General features: G+C 41.4%; 1 protein-coding gene and 1 long non-coding RNA gene across 2 annotated transcripts in view; one reads left to right on the top strand and one right to left on the bottom strand.

The window, feature by feature from the left end:
• IL23R (interleukin 23 receptor) overlaps window positions 1–26,263 on the bottom strand; it is a 77,948-nt gene that overhangs the window by 20,988 nt on the left and 30,697 nt on the right. The window contains exons 4-6 of the mRNA XM_007538154.2: window positions 20,893–21,053; window positions 16,532–16,677; window positions 12,315–12,471 (exon numbers count right to left, since the gene is read on the bottom strand). Of these exons, the coding sequence (XP_007538216.1) occupies window positions 12,315–12,471; window positions 16,532–16,677; window positions 20,893–21,053 (464 nt within the window). The remainder of the gene's footprint in view (window positions 1–12,314; window positions 12,472–16,531; window positions 16,678–20,892; window positions 21,054–26,263) is intronic.
• Window positions 3,549–26,263, top strand: part of LOC132542964 (uncharacterized) — a 67,344-nt gene continuing 44,629 nt past the window's right edge. The window contains exons 1-2 of the long non-coding RNA XR_009553933.1: window positions 3,549–3,744; window positions 4,746–4,804. This is a non-coding gene — a long non-coding RNA (uncharacterized LOC132542964). The remainder of the gene's footprint in view (window positions 3,745–4,745; window positions 4,805–26,263) is intronic.

The raw sequence follows: 26,263 nt of genomic DNA, 5'->3' as shown, positions 1-26,263 counted from the left end.
TTTTAAGTTATCAATGAGGACAGATAAGAAAATAGAGGGAGTCAGGTGGTAGCACAGTGGGTTAAGCGCAGGTGGCGCAAAGCACAAGGACCGGCATAAGGATCCCGGTTCGAGTCCCCGGCTCCCCACCTGCAGGGGAGTCGCTTCACAGGTGGTGAGGAAGGTCTGCAGGTGTCTTTCTCCCTCTGTCTTCTTCTCCTCTCTCTGTCCTATCCAAAAACAACAACATCAATAGCTACAACAATAAAACAAGGGCAACAAAAAGGAATAAATAAATAAATATTTTAAAAAATTTTTAAAAGAAAACGGAATTTTATACTTATTTACATATTTGGAGCCATCGTTAAAACTTGAAACAATTATTATTAAAAAGATATTTGAATTCTTTGTTGTATATATCTCTACCTCAGTGGAGACTATGTTCTTTAATAGATACGGAATCTTTTTCTTGAATCACTATTATTTCATGCACATTTTCTTATTTTGTTAAAAATTTGTTCAAGGGAGCCCAGGAAGAAGCTCTCCTAGAGTACGTTTTCCCAAGCTTGTTCAATACACGGCATGACAAGAGAGCAGGCAGGAAGAAACGGGTTCCATGGGTGGACAAGCTATGCTTTGCTGCTTTTCTGCCAGACTCTCTCTCTGAAAATACAGAGTAAATTTTGATTTGGGACCTGTTCATTTGCACCGTACATGTGTGTGAGGGCCAGGGTCTCCGTCCCAGGCCCGCATAAGAAATGTTCACAATCGGGAGTCGGGCGGTAGTTAGGAGTGTTAGGCGCAGGTGGCGCAAAGCGCAAGGACCAGTATAAGGACCTGGTTCGAGCCTCCAGCTCCCCACCTGCAGGGGAGTCTCTTCACAGGCGGTGAAGCAGGTCTTCAGGTGTCTGACTTTCTCTCCCCCTCTCTGTCTTCCCCTCCTCTCCCCATTTCTCTCTGTCCTAACAAGGACAACATCAGTAACAATAGCAACAGTAGCTACAACAATAAAACAAGAGCAACAAAAAGGAAATAAATAAGAAATATTCACTACCTAAAAACTATTAAAGATAATAAATAATAATAAAATAAAATTATGTAAAAAAAAGAAATGTCCACAACCATCATCCTAATAGCAGTCAGTTGAATATTTCATCATGTCTGTATAATACTTATACAATCAGCTCTCTATTGAGAAGCTGGTGGTGGTTTCAAACAGAGGCAAATTTAAGTCTTGATTCCACCATTTGCAGTTGCATGCCCCCTGGGCAAATTGCTTCAACTCTGTGACTCAACTCTTCATTTGCAGAATTGGCTAATAGCAATACCTCCGTGCTGAGGTATGAGGAGATAGTTCATAGCCAGCACTTTGAAAGGTACCTGGCACAATTTAAAAGCTTACTAAGCTTTAACTGTTGCTGTTATTGGACGTTTAAATGATCTCCAAATTCTTACTACTGTGATTTACATCTGGATAAATATCATTACACAAAAATTTCTTTTCCCTATTTCTGCATATTCCCGAAGATTAGAGTCCTAAAAGTGGAATTTCTAGGCTGAGGGGTCTGAACATTATGATGCTTCATGGTTTACATTTATTCTTAGCCAGTCTTGCTGTCAAAACTCTACTAACTTCTTAGCCCCAGGGACTTTTGTCCACCTTTCTTTTAGAAGGCTCTCTGTAGTCAAGAATGAAAATACATATCAAAAGAGGTAAAAAGTCTGTTTTTCATGATGTTAGAGTTTTTTCTGTCTTTTGTTTGTTTGTTTGTTTGTTTGCCTCCAGGATTATCACTGGGGCTCTGTGCCTGCACTACGAATCCACTGCTCCTGGAGGCTATCTTTCTTCCATTGCTATTGTTGCTGCTATTGTTCTTGGACAGGACAGAGGGAAATTGAGAGAGCAGGGGAAAAGAGAGACACCTGCAGAAAGATAGACACCTGCAGACCTGCTTCACAGCTTGCAGAGAGACCCCCCTGAAGGTGGAGAACCAGGGACTCGAAGTGGGATCCTTGTGCTGGTCCTTGCACTTTACGCCATGTGCACTTAACCTGGTGTGCTATTGCCCTGCCTCCCTATTTTTCTTTTAAAAAGTGACACATCCTACTGTTTGGGGCTTTCCCCCCCCCACTTCTAATAACCTCAACTTTAAAAAAAAAAATTTTACATTTATTTATTTTCCGGTTTGTGGCCCCTGTTGTTTTATTGTTGTAGTTATTATTGTTGTTGTTAATCTCAGCTTTTTAATACCTTTTGAGTTCTGTCGCTTTAGATCCATACAGCTTTGTGACTGGAATAAATTCACCATTCCTGAGTCAAGGGGAAAGATTTCAAACTAATTTATTATCAGTTGGCAAAGTGAAAGACTATCTTCAGACATACCCAGTCGGTACCAGAAACTTAGTGTGTGCACTTATTCAGGTACACCACTGCCTGGTGCCTTCTTACCTTTAAATTTTTTTTTCTTTCTTTTATTTGCAAACCCAGAGAGAAATTGAGAGGGGAAGGAGACAATGAGGGCGAGAGAGAAAAACATCGACAACACTGCTTCATGGCTTGTGGCGCTTACACTCTGCAGTGGGGACCAGTGGGGTTGAACCCGGGTCCTTGCAGTGTAGTGATGGGTGTGCCAGGTGCAGCACCGCCCAGCCCCTCTTTCCTTCTTCTGTGTGGCAAGTGCTCACAGCCCAGGATTAGAAATGTGTGGATAAGCCCTTGAATATATCTCATCACACTCTGCTAATAAGTGAGGTTACTGCAGACCCTGGAATGACTCAGCTTTGGTTTGCTTTTCTTTTTTTTTTTTTTTCACCAGAGCACTGTTCAGCTCTGGCTTATGGTGGTGTGGTGGTATGGGGGATTGAACCTGGGACTTTGGAGCCTCAGGCATGAGAGTCTGTCTGCATAACCATTATGCTATCTACCCTCCACAAGGTTTGCTTGTCAAGGTATGCTGAGGAGGATTCTGACATATCACTTTCCTTAACCCACTGCTCCACCGCCCTGCTCCCCCATCATGAAGGCTCCCCCATCGTGAATTTATAGTCTATAAATCTCAGTCTGAATGACCAGAAATCTCTAACTACAAATAGTGGATTTTTTAAAAAGTACTGTCTGAGTCACCTTCTAATCTGCGTTGCATTTTATAAAACCTATACTCAGTTCAACTGATATACCTTTTTATTTTTTTTTAATCTCTTAGGCTATGAAAGTCCTGAAACATTAATGAGAATCTTTGTGCAATAATCGGTCATGCAACCACCAATAGTATTTTGTGTGACAACAAAATTGAGTATGGTTTAATATCTTGCTCATACTTGCCTTCCTCTGGGAACTGTCAAAAAAGAAAAGAAAAGAGTATTATGAATTCTCTGGGAAACTTTCATACTGCAAGTAGCAATCCAGGAAAGTTAATTACTCATTGTGAAATGTGACTTGCCCTTCCCTTGAGCTTCTGACTTGTCATTAAAGGAATTACAGAGCTTGCATATTTTCTTTATTATAAAGAGAACTGGATGATAATACAGAATTGGAAAAAACACACACACACACACACACACACAAAACCACCCCTAGTGCAGAATGGAAAAAATGCACCTGTCTAGAAATCATCTTTTCACCTTATTATTATTATTATTTTTTAAATGAGAGTGAATAAGAGAGAAAGAGAGAGGCCAGGGTACCACTTAGGTCTGACACGTGGCAGTGCCGGAGATTGAACCTGGAGAATCGGAGACACAGGCATGGAAGCCTTATGCTCTGAGGTGAAGTTATCTCCCCAGTGTGCTTTTTCTTCTCGTGTTTACATAGTAGTAATGAGAATGACTTTAGGAGATTGATTTTCCCATTTGCACTGGCTTTTTTCCTTCCCCTCTCTCTCTCTCTCTCTCTCTCTGCCTCCAGGGTTATCACTGGAGCCAGCACTAACAGTCTTTTGCTCCTAGCAGCCATTTTCATTTTTTTTCCCCCAACTTTATTTGGTAGGACAGAGAAATTGAGAGAGAAGGGGGAGGCAGAGGGAGAGAGAAAGACACCTGCAGACCTGCTTCACCATTTGTGAAGCGACACCTCTGCAGGTGGGAAGCCGGGGGCTCGAACTGGGATCCTTACACCAGTCCTTGTGCTCTGTACTATGTGCGCTTACTGCCCAACCCTTACACTGGTTTTCGATGCTGACAAAATCTCTCTCTCTCTCTCTCTCTCTCTCTCTCTCTCTCTCTTCTCTTCTCTTCCCCACCTTGGGACTCTTTCTGTACTATTTAAGGGTCCTAGGATTATTATTATTATTATTATTATTACAGTTCAGTTTGGTGAGCTAAAAGTTCACCTTCAGCAATCCTCAGTGAAACCTCACGTTAGAAGTAGGGCAGGGTCTTGACAGAGGGGAATATTGTGGATGTAAGGATTCACTAGATACCAAGGTGGGCTGAGGTGGTCGTTGACACAAGAAGTGACGGACAGGAGAAAAAGCAGCTCGCAAGTGGGCAGGCAGTCCCAGAGACACCCGGCTGAGAGCTCCCAGGCTTCTTCGCCTCCTTAGCCGCCATCACGGAGACACTGATTTGGGTGGACAGATGTCCTACCTTTCTTTTCTACTTTCTCCTTTCCTTCTCATTCCCTCTTTTCTTTCTTTCATTTTAAAAAAATTTTTTAAAATCTTTATTTATTAATTAGACACAGCCAGAAACTGAGAAAGAAGAGGGTTATAGAGAGGGAGAGAGACAGAGAGCCCTGCTTCACCACTTGCAAAACTTTCCTCCTGCAGGTGGGGACAGGGGACTCGAACCTGCATCCTTGTGCCCTGTTACATGTGCTCTCAACCAGGTGCGTCACCACCACCCCTTTTCTTTTCTTGTTTTGACAATCATTTTATTGGGGAGTTAATGGTCTACAGGACAGTTGTTGATACTTGGGGAAACTCTGTCACCTCAACATGATAGTTGTCTGCAAAACACTCTCACCCCCACGGTGGGTGCTTTCCCAGCACCTGCAGCACAGGACCCGGAACCAGTACCCAGCCTCCCCCCTGCTCTCCTTCACCAGAATCTCTTGCTTTGGTGCAATACATCAAACCCAGTCCAGTCCACTAACGAGTGAGATCGTGCCTATTCATCCTTTTTTCTTTCTTTCTTTTTACTTATCTCACTTAACATGATTTTGTTTTTAATTTTAAAAAATTTTATTTATTTTCTCTTTTGTTGCCCTTGTTGTCTTTTTATTGTTGTTGTAGTTCTTATTATTATTGTTATTGATGTCGTCATTGTTGGATAGGACAGAGAGAAATAGAGAGAGGAGGGGAAGACAGACAGAGGGAGAGAAAGATAGATACCTGCAGACCTACTTCACTGTCTGTGAAGCGACCCCCCTGCAAGTGGGGAGCCGGGGGCTCAAACCGGGATCCTTACGCCGGTCCTTGCTTTGCTCCACCTGTGCTTAACTCACTACACTATTGCCCGACTCCCAGTTGATAGTATCTTATGTTTTCCTCTTTCCTGATGTGTGTGTGTGTGCGTGTGTGTGTGTGTGTGTGTGTGTGTGTGTGTGCATTTTCTTACTAAAGAGAACCAATAAAAGTGAAGCCTGCTTGCTATACTTTATCATTAGCTAAAGTCTAGAGAATTTCGTTAGGTGTCTGACATTAAGCTGACCTGACACTCTCCAAGGTTTCTTGGGAAGGGGACAGGCTAGTTATATAATGTAAAGGTAGAAACCTCACAGGCTGAGTTATGACTCTACTATTTGTTTTTTAATCTTTTTATTTATTTATTATGGATAGAGACTAAGAGAAATTGAGAGAGGAGGGAGAGAAAGAGAGAGAAAGACACCTGCAGCCCTGCTTCACCGCTCTTGAAGCTTTCCCCTTGCAGGTGGGGACCAGGGGCTTGAACGTGGGTCCTGGTGCACTGTAATGTGTGCACTCAACCAGGTGTGCCACTGCCTGGCCCCCTGTTTGCTGGTTTTATAATACTGGGAAAATTGCTCAAGCTCTTTATTATTATTATTATTATTATTATTCTAATATTTATTATTATTCTAATAATAATTGCACTCTTTTTTCACAGGGTTTCCATGACATATATAAATATATATATATATACATATATATATTTCATCTGCAAAATGCTCAGCATTTACTGAGTACATACCAAGTTTCCAATCAATATTAACTACTATTATTCACTATCCTAAATTCATTCTGAATCCAGTCATTTAATTCGCCTCTTCATCATCTCTGGCATTATGCTATTCCACTGCAGAATACTGTGCCCCAGTATGGTTCCGCAGCCCCCATGTCCACTTGGTCGATTCCAAATTATATTCCTCCATGAGGATAATTTCTGGAACCATCCGTTCCACCCCGGTTCCATGGCTGCCAGTTCTTAGCAACATCGCCCCGCCAGATATTCGTCGGGATGCGGCATCATCTAAGTTCATTTCACACGTCTACGCTCGACCGGACCTGCCAATATACGCGGATATCTTCGCCCACCCTGTCCAACGCTTGACGTCTCGTCACCCAATCTGGTCCCCTACGCCTACACTGAACTTCTCTGTTCCAGACTCTTGGAAACAGAGCTGGCAGTCAGCTGAGGTAAAGAACAAACACCTCATCACAGACCCCTGCAAGCGTCAACCCGGCTTTGACCTAGCACGTTATGATTGGGCCCTCCTCAATCGCTATCGAACAGGCCATGGCCGGTGCGCCGCTATGTTCCATCGCTGGGGGGCCAGAGACGACCCCAACTGCCCCTGTGGCTCCAGACAGACTATGACCCACATAGTCAACGACTGCCACCTCTCCAGATTCAAAGGAGGTCTCGAAACTTTACATCAGGCTCAACCTGACGCTATTGACTGGCTGCGGAAGAAGGGCAAACGCTAGAAGAAGATTCGCCTCTTGCTCTTATACCAGGCTAGAAACATTTAAATCTCTGATCCAGAGAAACTTCTGTATGTTGGCCAAAGCCTCAGAGATTTTATTTTTTTTCTTTATCAACATAAAGCTTTGTTTTCCATTAAAGTGAATACTTTAAGGAGAGAAAAGAAAGGGACTCTAGCACACGATTTAATCTTTGCAAACGGTTTATCTAGCTTTCTTTTGGAGACTAAATTCAATACGAAGGGCAGGCACTCCCAGGGGGACGTGGTCGAGACGGATGTTGGGGTGTGCAGGTAAGCAGCCTTATTTCAGGATTCCCAAGACTGTGCCACCTACTCCTAATTTTGAAAACACAGTGTTTTGAGATAAAAATTTGAGGTGACAGATGGAAATACACAGACAGATTTTGGGGAATAACATAGGCAATTCCTGCATAAGAGGAACAACCTTACCTGGATTGAATTTCTTCTCACATAAGTAAATCTTAATCACTGAGGAAATATGGCTGGCTAAAAACCAAGTGGGCTCACTCTCCAACAATTAGTTATCAAACAAACTGATTAATGGATTACAGAAACAACACCTTTCTAGTTTTTCAATTGTGAAGTGATTCCAACTTCGGCTGTGTGGTATGGTTCTTACTGCTTTTATTTGTACCTATAATGGTATGTGATTTACTTTTAGATTATGCTTTATAATTTCATTCTTTAGACTTGAGGGATCTTTGATTCTTTGTTCACTGAGATCCTGCCAATCTGTAGCAAGTGTGTCAAGCATGCTAGACACTAATTAAATGAGTCTTACTTCATCAATGACCTTAGACACCTTAGAAAAAAATAGATATTAAAAATTCACTGAAAAATCACTTTGACATCTCACAGTATGTATACCTATTGATCTGATAAGACCTAGAGAAGTAAGTAGAATCTATGTGCAAAATATATATATGCAAAATATATATATGTGCAAAATATATATATCTATATATTCAAAAAAATGTATCAGCAATAGAAGCATGGCATCACCTTGATACTGTTTAAATGGAGGTATGTTAAACTAAGTTACAACCCATCTATAAGCTGGAATTCAGGCCAGACACTAAGTAGATCTTTAAACTTAACTAAGTGAGTTATTTGTAAACAAATAGTATATAAACCAGGGTTTACAGATAGTATATATTCCATAGTTTTAATTATTGAGAAATTACATGCATAAAAACCCATTATTAGTAAAGTGAGGATAACAGTTATTTCGATTTATTTTAATAAATTTGTGCTGCTTTCACAAGCAGACAGAAAAATAATTTTTTAAAAATTTTTCCTATTAGCATTTTCCCTAATATACCTTTCCTGAGTATCCTTTAACATGAAAGAGATTTGTACCAAAATAGTTGTTTGTGGTTCTCTTTAGTTAACATGATACATTTTGATGCATGTATTCAGGGTTATTCATTTTTAACTCTTATCTTTCCTTCTTTTTTTAACATTTATTTTTTCCCTTTTGTTGCCCTTGTTTTATTGTAGTTATTATTGTTGTTGATGTCGTTGTTGTTGGATAGGACAGAAAGAAACTGAGAGAGGAGGGGAAAACAGAGAGGGGGAGAAAAAGACACGCAGACCTGCTTTACCGCCTGTGAAGCGACTCCCCTGCAGGTGAGGACCGGGGGCTCAAACATAGATTCTTATGCCGGTCCTTGCGCTTTGCGCCACCTGCGCTTAACCCGCTGTGCTACCGCCCGACTCCCGTATCTTTGCTTAAGTGATTTTTTTTCCCCGGTCCCCACCTGCAAGGGGAAGTTTCACTAGTGGCGGAGCATGGCTGCAGGTGTCTTTCTATTCATTCCCCTCTCAATTTCTGTCTCTATCCAATAATAAATAAATAAAAATAGTCAAAGAAAGCTCAGGTGTCCACAGGAGTGAGTGTAGCAAGTCATTTTCTCATTTATAAGATAGCATCAAATTACACTAGCAAGTATGACTGACGCCGTGAATAAATCATCTCAGAGTAGTACTTCGTAAATGGTGTTAGTTACTTGAATGACCTTCCAGATGATTTTAGATTTCACCAAAAAATGTTGACTTATTAGCTTAAATATATAATAAAATATCATTTAAACCCTAAGAATTTTTACAATATTAGCTTAAGATAAAATCCTTAAAGTAAAAAAGCTTTTTTTTTTTTTTTTAAGATGCTGAGGTTCTGCAAATGATTCCCTTAATAATGTGCTTCTAAATATTAAGCACTAGGGGGCGCCAAAAGAACTTTTCAGCAAGTATGCTATTGTGGCTTAATTCAGCAGGCATCCGTATTTATAAAGTCTATTAAAGTGCTTTAAAGACATATACAAGATAAGTTCCAAGATGTTATATTGTAATTAAGATGGTGCTGTGATTAAATATAATAAAAAAAACTTAAAGCTTAAAGAAAGGTACGGAGATAGGTTCTACAGATGGTTCCGTTACTATTCAAGTAAAAAAAAAATTCAAATCTACTGTATATTCTGCCAACATATGCCAGAAACATTCAGGTTAGTGGGATAATTATGGATTTTAAAAAATTATTGGTTTAATTATGAACAACAGTGAGTTCCGCATATCCCTTTTGTTGGAAGCATTCCTATTCTTCTTTTTTTTTTTTTAACCAGAGCACTGCTCAGCTCTGGTTTATGGTGGTGCGGGGGATTCAACCTGAGACTATAGAGCCTCAGGCATGAGAGTTTGTTTGCAAAACCATTATTCAAACAGGAAATTTATGGATTTTTATGCTAACTGTAATAGATATGTTTTTGAGATCCAGAAGATAGCATGATGATTATGCAAAAAAGACTCTCATGCCTGAGGTTCCGAGGTCCTGAATTCAATCTCTTAACAGGGCAACAAGCCAGAGCCGAACAGACACAGATAAACAAACAAACAAACAAACAAATAATAGCTATGACTTATTATTGACTTAGATGTAAAGTTTACGGAAGTCGGGCAGTAGCGCAGTGGGTTAAGCACACGTGGCGCGAAGCTCAAGGTCTGGCCTTCACAAGGACTGGCGTAAGGATCCCGGTTCAAGCCCCGGCTCCCCACCTGCAGGGGAGTCGCTTTACAGGCCGTGAAGCAGGTCGGCAGGTGTCTGTCTTTCTCTCCCCGTCTCTGTCTTCCCCTCCTCTCTCCTATCCAACAATGATGACAACAACAACAGCAATAATAACTACAACAATAAAAAACAAGGGCAAGAAAAGGGAAAATAAATAAATAAATAAATATAAATAATAAGAAAGTTTACTTTATAGCTTAAGATTTCAATAAATGGAATGTGTAAATTCACAGAAAGTTAAGTAGTGTGACTTTAAGAACGAGGAAATGCCTGAAGTGAAATTTCTCATTCGGAGCATGCGCACGTTGACACACTTGAAGAACCAGGAGTGAGCACCCTGCAGGAGCACCGCCCAGGGCTTCGGGAAAGTCCTGGGAGGAGCGGGATGGTGCTGGGGTGTCTTCTCCTCTCTCTCTACCCTCCTTTGCCTCTCTCTATTGAAAACTTTTTTAAAAATCTGCTGGAAGCAGTGGAATCAGACCCCATTGTGGAAACTAAGCAAGCAAACCACAACAAAGAGCTCAGCTTTATTAAACGAATTATAATCCCAAACTTAAATTAAAAAAAAATTGATATTTATTTATTTTCTTTTGTTGCCCTTGGTTTTCTTTTTTATTGTTCTTGTAATGACTATTGTTGTTGTTATTGATGTCGTCGTTGTTGGATAGGACAGTGAGAAATGGAGAGAGGAGGGGAAGACAGAGAGGGGGAGAGAAAGACAGACACCTGCTGACCTGCTTCACTGCCTGTAAAGCGATTCCCTTGCAGGTGGGGAGCTGGGGGCTCGAACCCGGATCCTTACGCCAGTCCTTGCACTTTGTGCCACATGCGCTGAACCCGCTGCGCTACTGCCCGACTCCCCATACTTAAATGTTTAACATTTCCTGTCTGATTGCCTTATACTTTACGGACATTCATTATTAATGATACAGTTTGTCCCACATCTCTGTTAGAATGTATTTTATCAGCTCTAGTGAGTTTAAACATTAAAAACAATTTTTTTTGATTTCACATTAGATAATGTTGTGCATGCATATGACAGAGAGAAGGAGAGGGAGAGAGAGAAAGAGAGAGAAGAACCTCCGAGTCACTTAGGTGCATCCAGTGCTGGGGCTTGAACCGGGAGCCTTAGCATGTAAGTCCTACATTGTACCAGTTGAGGTAGCTATCTACCTAGCCTGAAGAACTCAGTGTAACTCTTCACAACATTTTGTCCGATGCTCAGCGAGTTGACGTAGCCAGCAAAGCATAGGACTTCTTGTAGGGGCATATGTATGACGGAGTGCAGCTCTGGTGTCTCACAAAAGCAAATGTTACAAATGACAATCTTCAGAACATGGTTTTAAATTCTGTTCTCTCACATTTGTAAGAAATGTTGCTGCTTGAGACTTCCCCTAGCTCAAAACCCCTGGACTAAGACCCTCTAGGGACAGGGCTGGCCAGTAAACACCCCAGACAAGAACCTCGACTGGTTGTGCATTGCCATATCCATACCCTGGCAATACTTGAGAACTGTTCAATCAAAAGCAGAATAGCTATTTAAATGTCACCACCTGCCCTAGAAGAGGCATATTGATTTTCCATAGAAGTTAAGGAGTGTCAGGAAATTGTGAGGATGTGGTAGAGCCTGGCAGGGTTTGACCTGAGGAGTGTGTCTATCCTGTAGGTCTCTCTCTCTACCGAGAGGTTGAGCAAGAAGGGACAGGAGTAACCCTAAAGGTGTGCCCCATCTTATCAGACTCCCTGCCTCACAAAACACCCTGCATTCCTGATACTATGGCCATTAGATAAAAAGAAAGGGGGACAGGTTGGGAAATTGTGAGGATGTGGTTGAGCTCGGCAGGGCTCACAAAGCACCCTGCATTCCTGATACTTTGGCCTGCTCCCTTATTATCTGCATAATCATTGTTTTGTCTGAAAGATCCCCACCCATTCCATTCCTTTGAACTGTCTTCTTTCTACCCTCAAGACCCACCCTGCCTGCAGGGTAATATTAATCCTACCAGTTAAAACCCTCAAAACAGTTGCTAAGGTAGTTTCCACCTTTCCAGCCCCTTTTGCCTTTCTCCGCCCCTTTCCTAGCCATTTCTGACTTCTGAGTCTGCCCTTTAAAAAGCCTTGGCTCTCTGACCAATAGAGAGTTGCATTGCCTTGCTGCCACCACAAACTTGGTTCATGAATCATCTCCCTCGAGTTGCTGAGTGAGTAGCAGCCCAGGCTGGCTCCAGTCGCATCCTCTCTAACCCAGAGAGTACGTACCCGGGAAGAGGCACCCCCACACTAGCCGGGCAAAGGAGGGAACATATACAGATACATCTAAGAGAGACACATGTCAAAAGGGAACTGAAGAGATTATGCAGATTCACTCACCACTTTCAAGAGTTTTGTGATACAAGGCTGGACTCCAGGGTTGCCAGTACCTTCTACCTGTTTCTTGACACCTCACTTGAAACACATATGTATTGTTGGATTCTAAGTGGAATTCTGACCGCTGCATGTATGTCAAATTGGTGGCAAATTCTTTAACCTAAAATGGATCAATAACCACAATGAAATGACACATTTGGCTTTAAACAAGTAACTACTACATTTGGCAGAAATATCATTGTGTCCTAGGCATTTTGACACAGACTGGAAAGGCAAAGAGGACTAAAGTACTCTAAAATAATCATGGCCATCAATGATAAAATGTATTTTGTATAACCTTAAAAGTGAAGTAAGTACGCATTGCTTTGTTTCTGACAACTATTTCCAACTTTTAAACTTCAGGAAAGGCCAGAGTGCAATATATTCTTGCTTTTAGAATAGCTTATCATAATGAGGTGTCAGATGAACAGCTAGTGCTAGATAATAATAGTTTGAATCACTCTCTTCATCCTCTCTCTCTCTCTCTCTTTGCACTTGGATCAATAATTAAATAATTGAGTGATGAAATATTACCTGATAATGATGACTTATAAGCTGAGCTGTTAACTTGGTCTCTGTTGCCTCTACCTATACTCTCTCTCTCTCTCTCTCTCTCTTTCTCTCTCTCTCTCTGCCTCCAGGGTTATCATCGGGGCTCAGTGCTAGTACTACGAATCCACTGCTCCTGGCAGCCGTTTTTTTTTTTTAATTGGATAGGAAAGAGAGAAATTGAAAGAAGTCGGGGAGATAGAGAGAGAGAGAGAGAGAAATATAGACACCTGCAGACTTACTTTTCCATTTGTGAAATGAACGCACTGCAGGTGGGGTTCAGGGGGCTCTCAAACCCAGATCCTTTTGCAGCTCCTTGTGCTCAGTACTTATGTGCTCTTAACCAGGTGAGCCACAGCCCAGCCCCCTATTGCCTATATCTATGAAAACACAATATCAAAGGCTGTTGAAGTATGAAAATCCAGTAGGAGATGAGCATGGAAAGAGCTGAATATAAACTTGCAAGTGATTTTTCTCAGGCACTACCACCTGTGTTGTAAATGTCAACAATGGGCCTGGTGACAGAAGTCATTTGTATTGTTTGCTGCTTTGCTTTGAGAGGGAACCAGGTTCTAATCAGGCTCCCACCCTATTGAAGGATGCTTCTGTACTGCTAATTCTCTCTCTCTCTCCCCCTCCTTCCCTCTCTCTCTCAGACTCTCCAGCTTCCTATCTTTATCTAAATTTTTTAAAAAGAAAAATAAATAAAAGAAAAGAAGATGAAATAAAATATAAAACAAAATCCCCAAATAAAATGGTTTAAATGGGATAGATAAACCAATGCATTTACATGAAACTTTCAGCATGTTATATAGTAAATGGATTTATTAAGAAAACTGAAGCATGATTTCACGACAAACAAACATGAAGCATGCCCAGAGATGCATCTGTGGGGGCTGGGTTGTGACACGGCAGCAGAAAGCACACATTACAGGGCTTGAGGGCCAGGTTCAAGCCTCCGCTCTCCACCTGCAGTGAGGAGGCCTCACAAGGGGTAGTCGAGCTGTTTGTGTCCTCAGCTGCTCGCTCCCATGGGTTGGCCTTCTCTGTACAACTCATTCCAGGTGCTGGTAGCACCCAGATGTGCTACACAGATGTGCTACTTGTTGCTAGTTTGGAGATGTGCCCTTTTTATTTGACTTACCTATCTCCTTCCTTCGCTGGGGCTCGGTGGCTGCAGGGAGCCGTGCTGCAGGTTATCTCTCTTTTCCTCTCCCTTTCTATCTTCCTTTCCCCTCTCAACTTTCCTCTATCCCTATACAAAAAAGGGGGGCATAAAAATGGTCACCAGGAATGGTGGATTTGACATGGAGGCAACCAGCCCCAGTGATAACCATGGTGGTAATTAAAAAAATACATTTGTGGGAGTCGGGCTGTAGCGCAGCGGGTTAAGCGCAGGTGGCGCAAAGCACAAGGACCGGCATAAGGATCCTGGTTCGAACCCCGGCTCCCCACCTGCAGGGGAGTCGCTTCACAGGCAGTGAAGCAGGTCTGCAGGTGTCTATCTTTCTCTCCTCCTCTCTGTCTTCCCCTCCTCTCTCCATTTCTCTCTGTCCTGTCCAACAACGACGACAACAACAATAATAACTACAACAATAAAACAACAAGGGCAACAAAAGGGAATAAATAAATAAATAAAATAAATATTTAAAAAAAATACATTTGTGCAGCAACTGGGAAAAGAAAAGACAGAACTCTGCATGAAAGAGAAAGTTAAAACGACCTAGATTAATTTACAGGAAAAAACTCAAAGTGTCAATCTCATTCTATGCAAACTTGATCTAAGCATAAATCTTTAAAACCTGGGGCCAGGTAGTGGCACACCTGGTTAAATGCTCACATTACAGTGCACAGGGACCCAGGTTAAAGCCCCTGGTCCCCACCTGCAGGTGGAAAGCTTCATGAGTGCTGAAGCAGGGCTGCACATGTCTCTCTGCCTCCCTATACATGTCTCCCCTCTCTTTTTCTCTCTGTCTCTATCCAATAATAAATAAATAAATGAAAATATTTTTTAAAAGTCTTTAAAACTTGCAACACAATAAAAATATAAGATTCAAGGAGGCCAGGCCATGGTACAGCTGGTTAAGTGCTCACATTACAATGTACAAGGACCCAAGTTCAAGCCCCTGGTCTCCACCTGCAGGGGAAAAGTTTCACAAGTGGTGAAGCAGGGCTGCAGGTATCTCTCTGTCTCTCCATCTCCCCCTCTCCTGTCAATTTCTCTCTGTTTCTCTCCAATAATAAATAAGTAGTAGTTTTGAAAAGGAAATGTAAGATTCATGAAAATATCTGTTTGGAAGATGTCATGTCCTCTTGAAAGATGCCATTCTATGTTCCCAAGTTGGCTACCAGCACCTTGGGATCTACTGTTATGTCTCAGTAAGTATGATTGGTACCCTTTGAGGTCTCCTACGATCCAGGAGATATATATTTTTTAATGTTTTTATTTATTTATTTTCCCTTTTGTTGCCCTTGTTGTTTTATTGTTGTAGTTATTGATGTCGTTATTGTTGGATAGGACAGAGAGAAATGGAGAGAGGAGGAGACAACAGAGAGGGGGAGAGAAAGAGAGACACCTGCAGACCTGCTTCACCACCTGTGAAGCGATTCCCCTGCAGGTGAGGAGCTGGGGGCTCACACCAGGATCCTTATGCCGGTCCTTGTGCTTTGAGCCACGTGCGCTTAACCCACTGTGCTGCTACCGGACGCCCCAGGAGATATTTTTTTTTATAATTTTATTGAGAAGCTAATGATTCACAGTACAGTTGTGATACATGAGTAGAATTTCTCATCCAGGAGAAATTTTATTGATGCCAGACACTTGCTTTTCAAAGGCAATGTGCTTCATCTTAGCTACTCCTGGAAGGGAATTGCTATTTCCCCATCGGTCTCCTGTCATTATGTTTATAAATAGATGAGGTATCTTCAAGAAAAGAGAGAGAGTTTAGAGTCTGAATTTCAAAATAGAATCTTACAGCAATGTTAACAGAGTTGTTTCTGTAAGATGCAAGTCATCTCATTGCCCAGGGCTTGGTAATCAGAAGCTATTCTCTTTATTTATTTATTAGATAGAGACAGCCAGAAATCAAGAGGGAAGCGGGTGTTTGAGAGGGAGAGAGATACCTCCAACACTGCTTCACCACTCGTGAAGCTTTCCCCTTAAAGGTGGGAACTGGGGGCTTGAACCCAGGTCCTTACGCATTGTAACACATGTGCCCAATCAGGTGTGCTGTCACCACCTGGCCCCACTCTGTGTCTCTCTTAATGGATTTCTTCTTAGTGGGATATTTGCCTAGTTAGTAAGTTACAGCAAGTAAGAGGTCATTTTCAGGAACTAGGTTTCAGTCTGGAAGCATTTGGTAAGTATTAAAACCAGAGTGGATCATTGGCGGGGGAGCACAGAACTTGCATGAGGGCTCCAGCTTGATCGTCAGTATTGCACATGCTAGAGTGATTCAGCTCTCGTTCTCTTTCTCAAAAAACAAACAAATAAGTAAATACTAGGATGGTTTGATGAGTACACAAACTACTAGATGAAAGCATGTAAGTCAGACCATTGTAAGTCCACAGTGGTCATCACCAGTTATCTATTCCTTCACCTCCTTGCTAAACAACAGTGTAAATTAGCTTACATTCCAAGTTTCATTTGCTGTATTTCTGTGTCTCACTTCGCAAGAGATGTTTTTAATTGTTGATCGACTGCTCCAATGAACTTCGGTCCTGGGCATGGTCGTATTTAAATCTTCAATCTTGGAAATGATGGTTGCAGAAGGTATCACTAGAGACAAACGAAAACCCAAATCCTATCAGTTAAAAACTCCCTTAGGGGAAAAAAATCATTATCTTTTTGTCAATCTATAAACATGTTAAAACTCAAAAAGTACCAAAACAATTTTATGATCCTACTTTACAACGAATGAGTTTTTCTTGGCTTCCAATCCATTATGTAGGAGAAAATTCATCTTATTAAAAAAAATTGTATTCAATCCATTATGCATTTCTTTTTTAAATATTTATTTACTTATTTATTCCCTTTTGTTGCCCTTGTTGTTTTAGTGTTGTAGTTACTATTCTTATTATTGATGTCATCCTTGTTGGATAGGACAGAAAAAAATGGAAAGAGGAGGGGAAGAAGACAGAGAGGGGGAGAGAAAGAGAGACACCTGTAGACCTGCTTCACCACCTGTGAAGTGATTCCCCTGCAGGTGGGGAGCCAGGGGCTCGAACCAGGATCCTTACGCCAGTCCTTGCGCTTTGCGCCTCCTGCGCTTAACCGGATGCACTACCGCCCGACTCCCCATCATGCATTTCTTGTAGTGAAATGGTCTTGTTCTTCTCTCATATATCTCTCTAGCTAATGAAATTTCAGATTCTGTACTAGTAGAGAAGTGTAAAAGACAGAGAGAGAGAGAGAGAGAGATGCCTTTTCTTACTATCTTGTATTATTAGGAGAAAATCATGTTTTGCTTCCTAATTTAGTCCAGAGAATTTGATTTGCTAAGATATTTACTAAGACCTTTTACAATCACATTATTATTATTATTATTATTATTATTATTATTATTATTATTATTATTTGTCACAGAGAAATGAATGAGTAAATACTGGTTGCCAATTTGCTTTATTCTCCAGTAAAATTAGTCTGCAATTGAAAGCTATAATTTAAAGAAAATCCATAGGGTTATGAATTTAGCAATGATTGTTGTTTTCTATGATAAGTATCTTCAAAAAGGTATTGAAGTTCTGACAGGTTATATTACTTTTTTTTTTTTTGGTTGTGCTGGGAGAAATAGTATAACTAGAATAGCTAGAATTCTCAACTGTGCGAATACTTTAACTTTGTTCTATTTTAATATAACAGTATCATTGGCACTTTTCATTTCTCTTACAAGCATGCATGATAGAACAATGAAAACCTACATTTCTGCTAGATGCTTTTCAACAAAAAAACTTAAGAGGCTTATGTGTGTTTTAATTGTGATAGCTTAGTATTCTCTATGAATTAGTTGTTTGTTTTTGCATTTTTCCAAGTTCAGAAAGTAATCACTGGAAAAACTATTGTTTTAGCATCGGTGACTGTTATCTACAATTACATGTATAGAAATATTATTAATAGAGAGTATAAGGGGGCTGGGTGGTGGAACTCCTGGTTGAGCATATGTGTTACAATATGCAAGGACAGGGGTTTGAGCCCCCAGTCCCCACCTGCAGGGGGAAAGCTTCACAAGTGGTGAAGCAGTGCTGCGTTTCTCTCTCTATCTACCTCCCCCTTCCTCTCAACTTCTAGCTATCTATCTAGTAAATAAATAATAAAAATATAATAAAAATTTTAAAAGAATATCAGAATTAGAAATATTCTCTCTCTCTCTCTTTTTCTTTAGAACAGTCCTATAAACCCTCAGGCTATCACAAGAGTAGTGGAAGTAGTAACAACAGGATTATGCTAATTAAAGAGCTTAATGTATCAGGCTTGAGACCTTATGCATGTAAGTACATTGTATCTCCTGTGAAACTTCCCATAGCAGATTTGAACTTTGATTAAACTTTTGAACTTTTATTACCTGAATCCCAGAGTAGATTTTCTTTTGCTAGTACAAACTTCTTGTAAAAAAAAAAAAAAAAAAGTCAGTATTCAGAGATTTCTAGCATCAAGGAAGTAAATGGGGTGCATTGGATTGACCTTCTCGTGGTGCATCCCGTGAGTACCCATTCATTGGGGAAACTGACGATCCTTCCTAGCCGACTGAATCCACATGGATCCCAGTCACTTTCAAAGCCATTTAACTGACTATGGAAGAAGGGCAAACGCTAGAAGAAGAAGGAAGTAGATCTCCATGGGTTTGGGATCACTTAAACTTGACCCTGAAGGCTGTAAATCACCCCCTCCCTTATCACCTGCCTCTCAAGTTCGCCCTGCTGTTGATAACCTAGCACAAACAAGCATCTGAGATCTTTTTACAAAGAAACTAGAACAATTAAAATTAAGTATATACATATATATGAGAAAGAAACAAGCCTGTGGAATCTTATGAGAAAGGCAGAAAGCACAGATGTCAGACTGAACAAGAAGTGTTACAGAGCAGTGCCCCCAGCGTTCTAAAGTTTGAAATGAACTCGTGCTTGTTTTTTCCCACATCAACATTCCATAAAATATGTACTTAAATATGTAATTTATGGCATAACATGAATATTTATAGGCTCATTCATAGGTTTTCAAGCATTCCCATCAGATCTTATATATTTAAAATGTGTGAAATCCATCATAAATTCTAAACTCTCCACTCGCATTGAAATAAAGACCCAGATTCCAGTTGTTTGGTATCTTTCCAAGAACATGTACTTGTCCATGATTATTCAGTGAGGAGAATTAGTGTTGAAAATGGCTGCTACATTTTCTGTGTTGGAATATATCTTTCTACAAGAGAAGTCCAGATATTTCTCTCACACACTATTCTGGTACTGCGTTATTGTATTATTAGCCTGCCTTTCAGCGGCCTTCCTAATTTAATTAAAGCCCAATCCTGCAGCTGTTAGATGGAGATTGCTCTCTAGAGAGTCTTCCATCCTCAGCTTCATGAACCAGTTCATTTATCTACCTTACATCGTCTCATTATATATATATTCCCTTTTGTTGACCTTGTTTTTTACTGTTGTTGTAGTTATTATTGGTGTTGTGATTGATGTCATCATTGTTAGGACAGAGAGAAATGGAGAGAGGAGGGGAAGACAGGGGGAGAGAAAGATAGACACCTGCAGACATGCTTCACCACTTGTGAAGCAACTCCCCTGCAGGTGGGGAGCCAGGGGCTCGAACCAGGATCCTTATGCTGGTCTTTGCATTTGGCACCACGTGTGCTTAACTCACTGCGCTACTGACCAACTCCCTAAACTTTGCTTTTCAACCTGAGTTTCTAAGTGTCCATTTTGGGGATAATGAGAAGAGAGCAAGGAGAGAGAGAGAAACAACAAGCTAAAAAAATAAATTCCATTACTTACATTGTGAAAAGTCATATTTGCATTTCTCTGATAATCAGTGACTTTGAGCATTTTTTTTATGTGTCTATTGGCCCCTTGGATCTCTTGTTTGATGAAGATTCTGTCTGTGTCCTCCCAATTTTTAATTTTTTTCTTTTGTCTTGTTTTGTTTTGATAGGGAAAGAGGCAGCAAGGCAGAGAGAGAGGAGAGGAGAGGAGAGGAGAGGAGAGGAGAGGAGAGGAGAGGAGAGGAGAGGAGAGGAGAGGAAGGGAGGGGAGGGGAGGGGAGGGGAGGGGAGGGGAGGGGAGGGGAGGGGAGGGGAGGGGAGGGACACAATAACACTGAGCACATATTAAAGCAACATGCCACCCAAGTGGTCTATTTCACTGGCTCAGATGATGATGATGATGATGATGATGATGATGATGATTTTAATGCTGAGTTTGTTGAGTTCTTTAGGTAGTTTGATCATTAGCTCTTCGGCTAGCACATGACATATAAAGACCGTCTCCTATGCTGTAGGGAGGTTCTTTATTTTGATGATTGTTCTCTTGCTCAGCATTTTTTCAGTCTGATAGAGTCCCATTGGCTTATTTTTGCTTTTGCTTCCCTTGCTGTCAGACTTGAGTCATTGAGGATGTTTCTAAAGCTTACATTGAAAAGAGTTCTGCCAATATTTTGCTTGAAATATTGGGTGGTTTCTGGTCTAATATCCAAATATTTGATTCATTTGGGGTTGAATTGTGTGTGTGGTGATAGGCAGTGGTCCAAATCCACTCTTAGGTGTTTCAACCAAATTTTCTCAATAACATTTGTTGAAGAGACTCTCCTCTCTCCACTTAATATTTTGGCTCTCTTTGTGAAAAATTGGATGACTGTAGATGTGGGGGTTTATCAGAGCAATGCAAATAAAGGCAACAATGAGATACCACTTTATTTAAGTGAGAATTAGAAAAGGCTTCTGTAGCAAAGTATTGGTGTGGATGTGGGAGAGTCATCATTATAGCATCTCCTTACCTATGTCATCCAGGTCGACTTGCAGTGGCTTTGACATCTCTGTCCCCAGTACATTTGCAGCCTGCACCCACACCAAATACTTCTTGCCTCCTTGTAAGGAATCAGTGGAGATGTTAATATAACTTGAGGTGAGATACTGCTGCTCTTCTCCAGTCTCCAAACTGAAAAACAAAAAAGAAGGTTATGATCACCAGTTGTACTTAGTCTGAGCTAAGTGCTCTTCAAATTTGGATGTTATTTTTTTTATCTTGCTTTCCCCCAAATGAAAATGCTTATAAATTATTAATCAAAATCAACATTACTTTGAATATCAAAAAGAAAACCTGTCTATCCAAAGCTGTAAGATGACTTTCATGGACTGAGGTGTCTTGCTTTCATAATTACCTCCTTCCGTTCAGAAAGAAATGTGTGTGAGTCTCTGTGTTTTCATTTATACATACGCGTTTAGATTACATTTTACAAATCTTGATATCAAAGCAAACAATACTACATACTAAAGCATTTTTCTTTGACTTAGTGGTTCATTTTTCCCTTTTGATTTTTTTTTTGTTAAATTGATTTTTTATTATCTTTATTTATTAGCTAGAGACAGCCAGAAATTGAGAGGAAAGGGGAGAGGTTGAGAGAGGGAGGGAGACAAAGAGACACCCGCAGAACTGCTTCACCATTCATGAAGTTTTCCCCATGCAGATGGGGACAGGGGACTTGAACCTGGGTCCTTGCACATTGTAACATTCACGCTCAGCCAGGTGTGCCACCATCTGGCCCCTCCTTCTGATTTTAAATGAAATTAAACACTTTCCTGGGCTCCTAAAAGTACTGAGGGCCTGGGCACTGAGACTATTGTGCCTGTTGTAATCTCTAGCTCTGGAAATAGGTTTTTTTTCTTTTTTTTTAAATTTGTGATTAACAGTAGGTTACAAGATAGTACGATTACAGTGTCTAGCTCCACACTACACCCACCATCGAAGTTCTGTGCCCCATGCTCCCACCTCCCAAACATAACCACTACAGTTTTCACAAGTCTTACAGTATGCTTATGTTTTTTGTTTCAAGTTCACATGTATCAGTTCTATAGATTCTACATATGAGTGAAACCATCTGGTAGTAGTCTTTCATCTTTTTATTTATTTCACTAAGCACAAATCACCTCCAGTTCCATCCATTTTGTCCCAAATGACACAATATCATGTTTTCAATCAGAGAGCAGTATTCTATGGAATACACATCCCATAACTTCTTCAGCCAGGGAGCCGGGGTAGCGCAGCAGGTTAAGCACACGTGGTGTAAAACGCAAGGACCCACGTAAGGATCCTGGTTCGAGCCCCCAGCTCCCCACCTGCAGGGGAGTCACTTCACAGGTGGTGAAGTGGGCCTGCAGGTGTCTCTCTTTCTCTCCCCCTCTCTGTGTGCCCTCCTGTCTCCATTTCTCTCGGTCCTGTCTAACAACTATGGCATCAATAACAACTACAACAAGAATAAAAAAAAAAAAAATTAAATTAAAAAAAAACTTCAGCCAGTCATCTGTTGATGGGCATTTAGGCTGCTTCCACTCTGGCTATTGTGAATAATGCAGCTATGAACACAGGTGTGCATATGTCCCTCCTAATTAATATTTCAATGTCCTTTGGATCAAGGTGGTAGTGTTGGATCCTAAGGAAATTCCAACTTTATTTGTTTAAAGACTCTCTGGAAATAGTTTGAAATAAATGAACACCCTCTGGTAAAGAAGAAGTACTGCAGTGGTCCGGGAGGCAGCACAATAGACGGAGTGCTGGATTCTCGAGCATGAGGTCCCAAGTTCAATCCCCGGCAGCACATGTGCCAGAGTGATATCTGGTTCTTTCTCTCCTCATATCTTTCTCATAAATAAATAAATAAATAAAATCTTTTTGAAAAGAAGAAGCAGGAATTGGGAAGTAGTGCAGAGGGTTAAACTCAAGTGGCGCAAAGCGCAAGGACCGGTGTAAGGATCCCAGTTCGAGCCCCGGCTCCCCACCTGCAGGGGAGTCGCTTCACAGGCGGTGAAGCAAGTCTGCAGTTGTCTTTCTCTCCCCCTCTCTATCTTCCCCTCCTCTCTCGGTTTCTCTCTGTCCTATCCAACAACAATGACAACAATAATAACTACAACAATAAAACAACACGGTCAACAAAAGGGAATAAATAAACATTTAAAAAATAAATAAATAAAAAGAAGAAGAAGCATTGTGTTGTGTTTATTCACAGCAAGGGCTTCAGTCGGATGCTTCTGCCAAATATATAGAGAGGGGTTACAAGAATAGGTTGATAGGTTGAAGGTCAGGAGAAAGTGAGGGACTGGGATGGAGTATGGAGAGACCAATCTTCCAAGTAGAAACAACAACAAAAACCACCCAGCATGTTCTAAAGTAAATACATAAAAAGACACAAGGCACACCAGATTTGGAAAGCTCAGCTTGTTCAGTAGTCTGGAGAATGAGAGTGCAAGAAGTAGTGTGGTTATGAGATTCACCCAAGTCAAAAAGACTTTCTGTGGGACTCGCACCTGGTGGCTGACCGCAAGGGAGAAAGAAGTCAGTGTTGGAAAGGAGAAAGAGAGAGAGAGAGAGAGAGCTAGAGCTCATGTGGGTTAGCTATCAGCCAGGAAGGTAAACGACTGGTTCTCCCTTGCTCGTTCAAGAGACAAAGAACAGTTTCCAAATATGTCAGAATTACAGGTTTCTTAAAGCTTGCCCCTATGGTAGGGGGCTGGTATGACAGGAATTGATGAGATACATAAAGGTCAAGACAATTATTCTCCATGATGCAAGCAACTTAATTATCCAAAGGTATTTGAGAGAAACATAGGGGTTAAACCAGTAGGGTAAGACAGAGAGAAGATAAAGCTTGATGGATATCAAAGGCCATAGAGTTTGAAATTTCTCTTGTCTGGGGTTTGAAGTATATGATGGAGTATGTGATAAGGTGTGTTCTCCTCTGTGATCAGAAGGTGAAGTGAACTTTGAGTAAATGAACCTTAAAGCAGGAAGCCATGTGGCCTACAGTTAGTGGGGAAAGGCAGTGAGATCTCTGTGGGCTTGAGAGTCTGAAAAGGGAGAACTGAGTTGAGAGACTGTTTTTCCCCTTCGATCATCTCGGTGAGAGAGGCTAACAAGGGGGTGTCTTTCCCAGACCTCACCAAGGATGGGGGAGTTATCCCTAAGCTCTATCAAGCTTACACATAGTCTCACGAGAGAGAGAAGAGAGAGAGAGAGAGAGAGAGAGGGAGAGGGAGAGGGAGAGGGAGAGGGAGAGGGAGAGGGAGAGGGAGAGGGAGAGGGAGAGGGAGAGGGAGAGGGAGAGGGAGAGGGAGAGGGAGAGGGAGAGGGAGAGGGAGAGAGAGACGGAGCAGCCCCAGACTGGAAGGGGAGACATACAGCTTGGTTAAACATCTCAGATGCCATCCACTTAGCTATCTTTAAGTGACTGTGAGCCTCTACCCAGCTGACCAAACTGGGTAAAATGTTGAATGTTATTTGTATTGTAAGTTTTATTACTTTATCTCATGAGGCAAAGGCAGAAAAAAGAGGGAGAGAGGCCAGAGCAGCACCGTGACTTGTGGTTCTGGAGTCAAACTCAGAAAGTCATACTCGCTAAGCCAAAGCTTTCTCACTTTGTCAATTCCCAGACCATTCCAGATATTATTTGTTGTGGTTGAAATGTCATTTTTTAATATTTTATTTTAATGAGGGGGAGCAGGAGAGAGAGATATAGTGGGAAAGATACAGAGAGGGAGAGGACAGAGCTTGGCTCAGCTCTGCCTTACAGTGGTGCTGGGGACTGAACCTGGGACGATGGACCCTCAAGCATGACAGGCTGTTTGCGTAACCATTCTGCCAGACCTCTCAGTTGTCATTAATTAGCATGGAAATTGGACAGAAAGCTTGAGCGTCTCATAAATGGGAGTCTTCTTGAATGAGAATGCCCCGCAATATTATTATACTGTAGAGATTGGAGGTAGAAATGAGGGGTGAGAGGAGTTTGGCGGCGGCACAGTGGGTTAAGCGCATGTGGCACAAAGTGAGAGAGAGAGAGGGAAGGAGAGAGAGAGGGAGAGACAGAGAGAGGGAGAGAGATCAGCGGAAGGATCCCAGTTCGAACCCCCAGCTCCCCACCTGCAGGGGGTCACTTCACAGGCGGTGAAGCAGGTCTGCAGGTGTCTGTCTTTCTCCTTCTCTGTCTTCCCCTCCTCTCTCCATTTCTCTCTGTCCTATCCAACAACAACGACATCAATAACCACAACAATGTTAACAAGGGTAACACAAAAGAAAAATAAATAAATAAATATTTTAAAAAATTAAAAAAAAAAGAAATGAGGGGCAAGACAGGTGCAGAAGAATGTTCCTTTCTTGGTGATTGTGAGGCAAAAATATCCTTAAACTTGCCTTCCCCCCACCCCAAACCACAAACACAAACCATGCCTCTATCAGTTAGTAATATAATATTTTATAGTCATATTTTAAGATAAATATTTTAAATCTAAATATTTTTATTTACATCTAATAACTCTAGTCATTTGGCTCCTAGCTCTTGAGGGAAATTTGAGATACATTTTTTTATTATTATTATCTTTGGATAGAGACAGTCAGAAATCAAGAAGGAAGGGGATGACAGAGAGACCCCTGCAACACTGCTTCACCACTCGCAAAGCTTTTCCCCCTACAGGTGGGGACTGGGGGCTTGAACCTGGGTCCTTGTGCATTGTAACATGTGCGCTCAACCAGGTGTGCCACCAACCAGCCCCCAGGGATAAATCTTGGAGGAGGAGAAATGAGAGGAAGAGGGAGATATCATAATAAGGAAGCTTCCTCCTGCACCATAGCCCCTCCCATATGGTGTTGGGACTCACCACTGAGGTGTGCACATGGCAAGACAGACTTCCTATGTTAGTAACATGTGTAAGCCTGACAGAGCTTAGGGAGAACTACCCCCATCTTTGGATGGAGGTCTGAGAAGATAACCTCTTGGTAAGTCTCTCTCAACCGAGGTGAGCATAAGGGGGGAAACTCAGACTCGGTTCTTTCCTTCTTGACTCTCAGGCCCACAGATACCCCAGTACTTCCCTCCATTAACTGCAGGCCACACGGCCACAGATTCACTTATTCAAAGTCACCTTCTGATCACAGAAGAACACACCTTATCACATACTTCATCACACACCTCAGACCCCAGACAAGAGAAATTCCAAACTATTTGGCCTTTTGATATCCATCTTCTTTCTGTCTCACCCTACAGTTTTAACCCCTATGCTTCTCTCAAATACCTTTGGATAATTAAGTTGCTTGTGTTATGGAGAGTAACTGTCTTGTATCTCATCAATTCCTGTCATACCAGCCCCCTACCATAGGGGCAT

Source organism: Erinaceus europaeus, chromosome 13, assembly GCF_950295315.1.
Source record: "Erinaceus europaeus chromosome 13, mEriEur2.1, whole genome shotgun sequence".
In the NCBI taxonomy this organism is placed as follows: domain Eukaryota; kingdom Metazoa; phylum Chordata; class Mammalia; order Eulipotyphla; family Erinaceidae; genus Erinaceus; species Erinaceus europaeus.
Note: the sequence above shows the minus strand (reverse complement) of the source record. Positions and strands in the feature narration are given on the sequence as shown.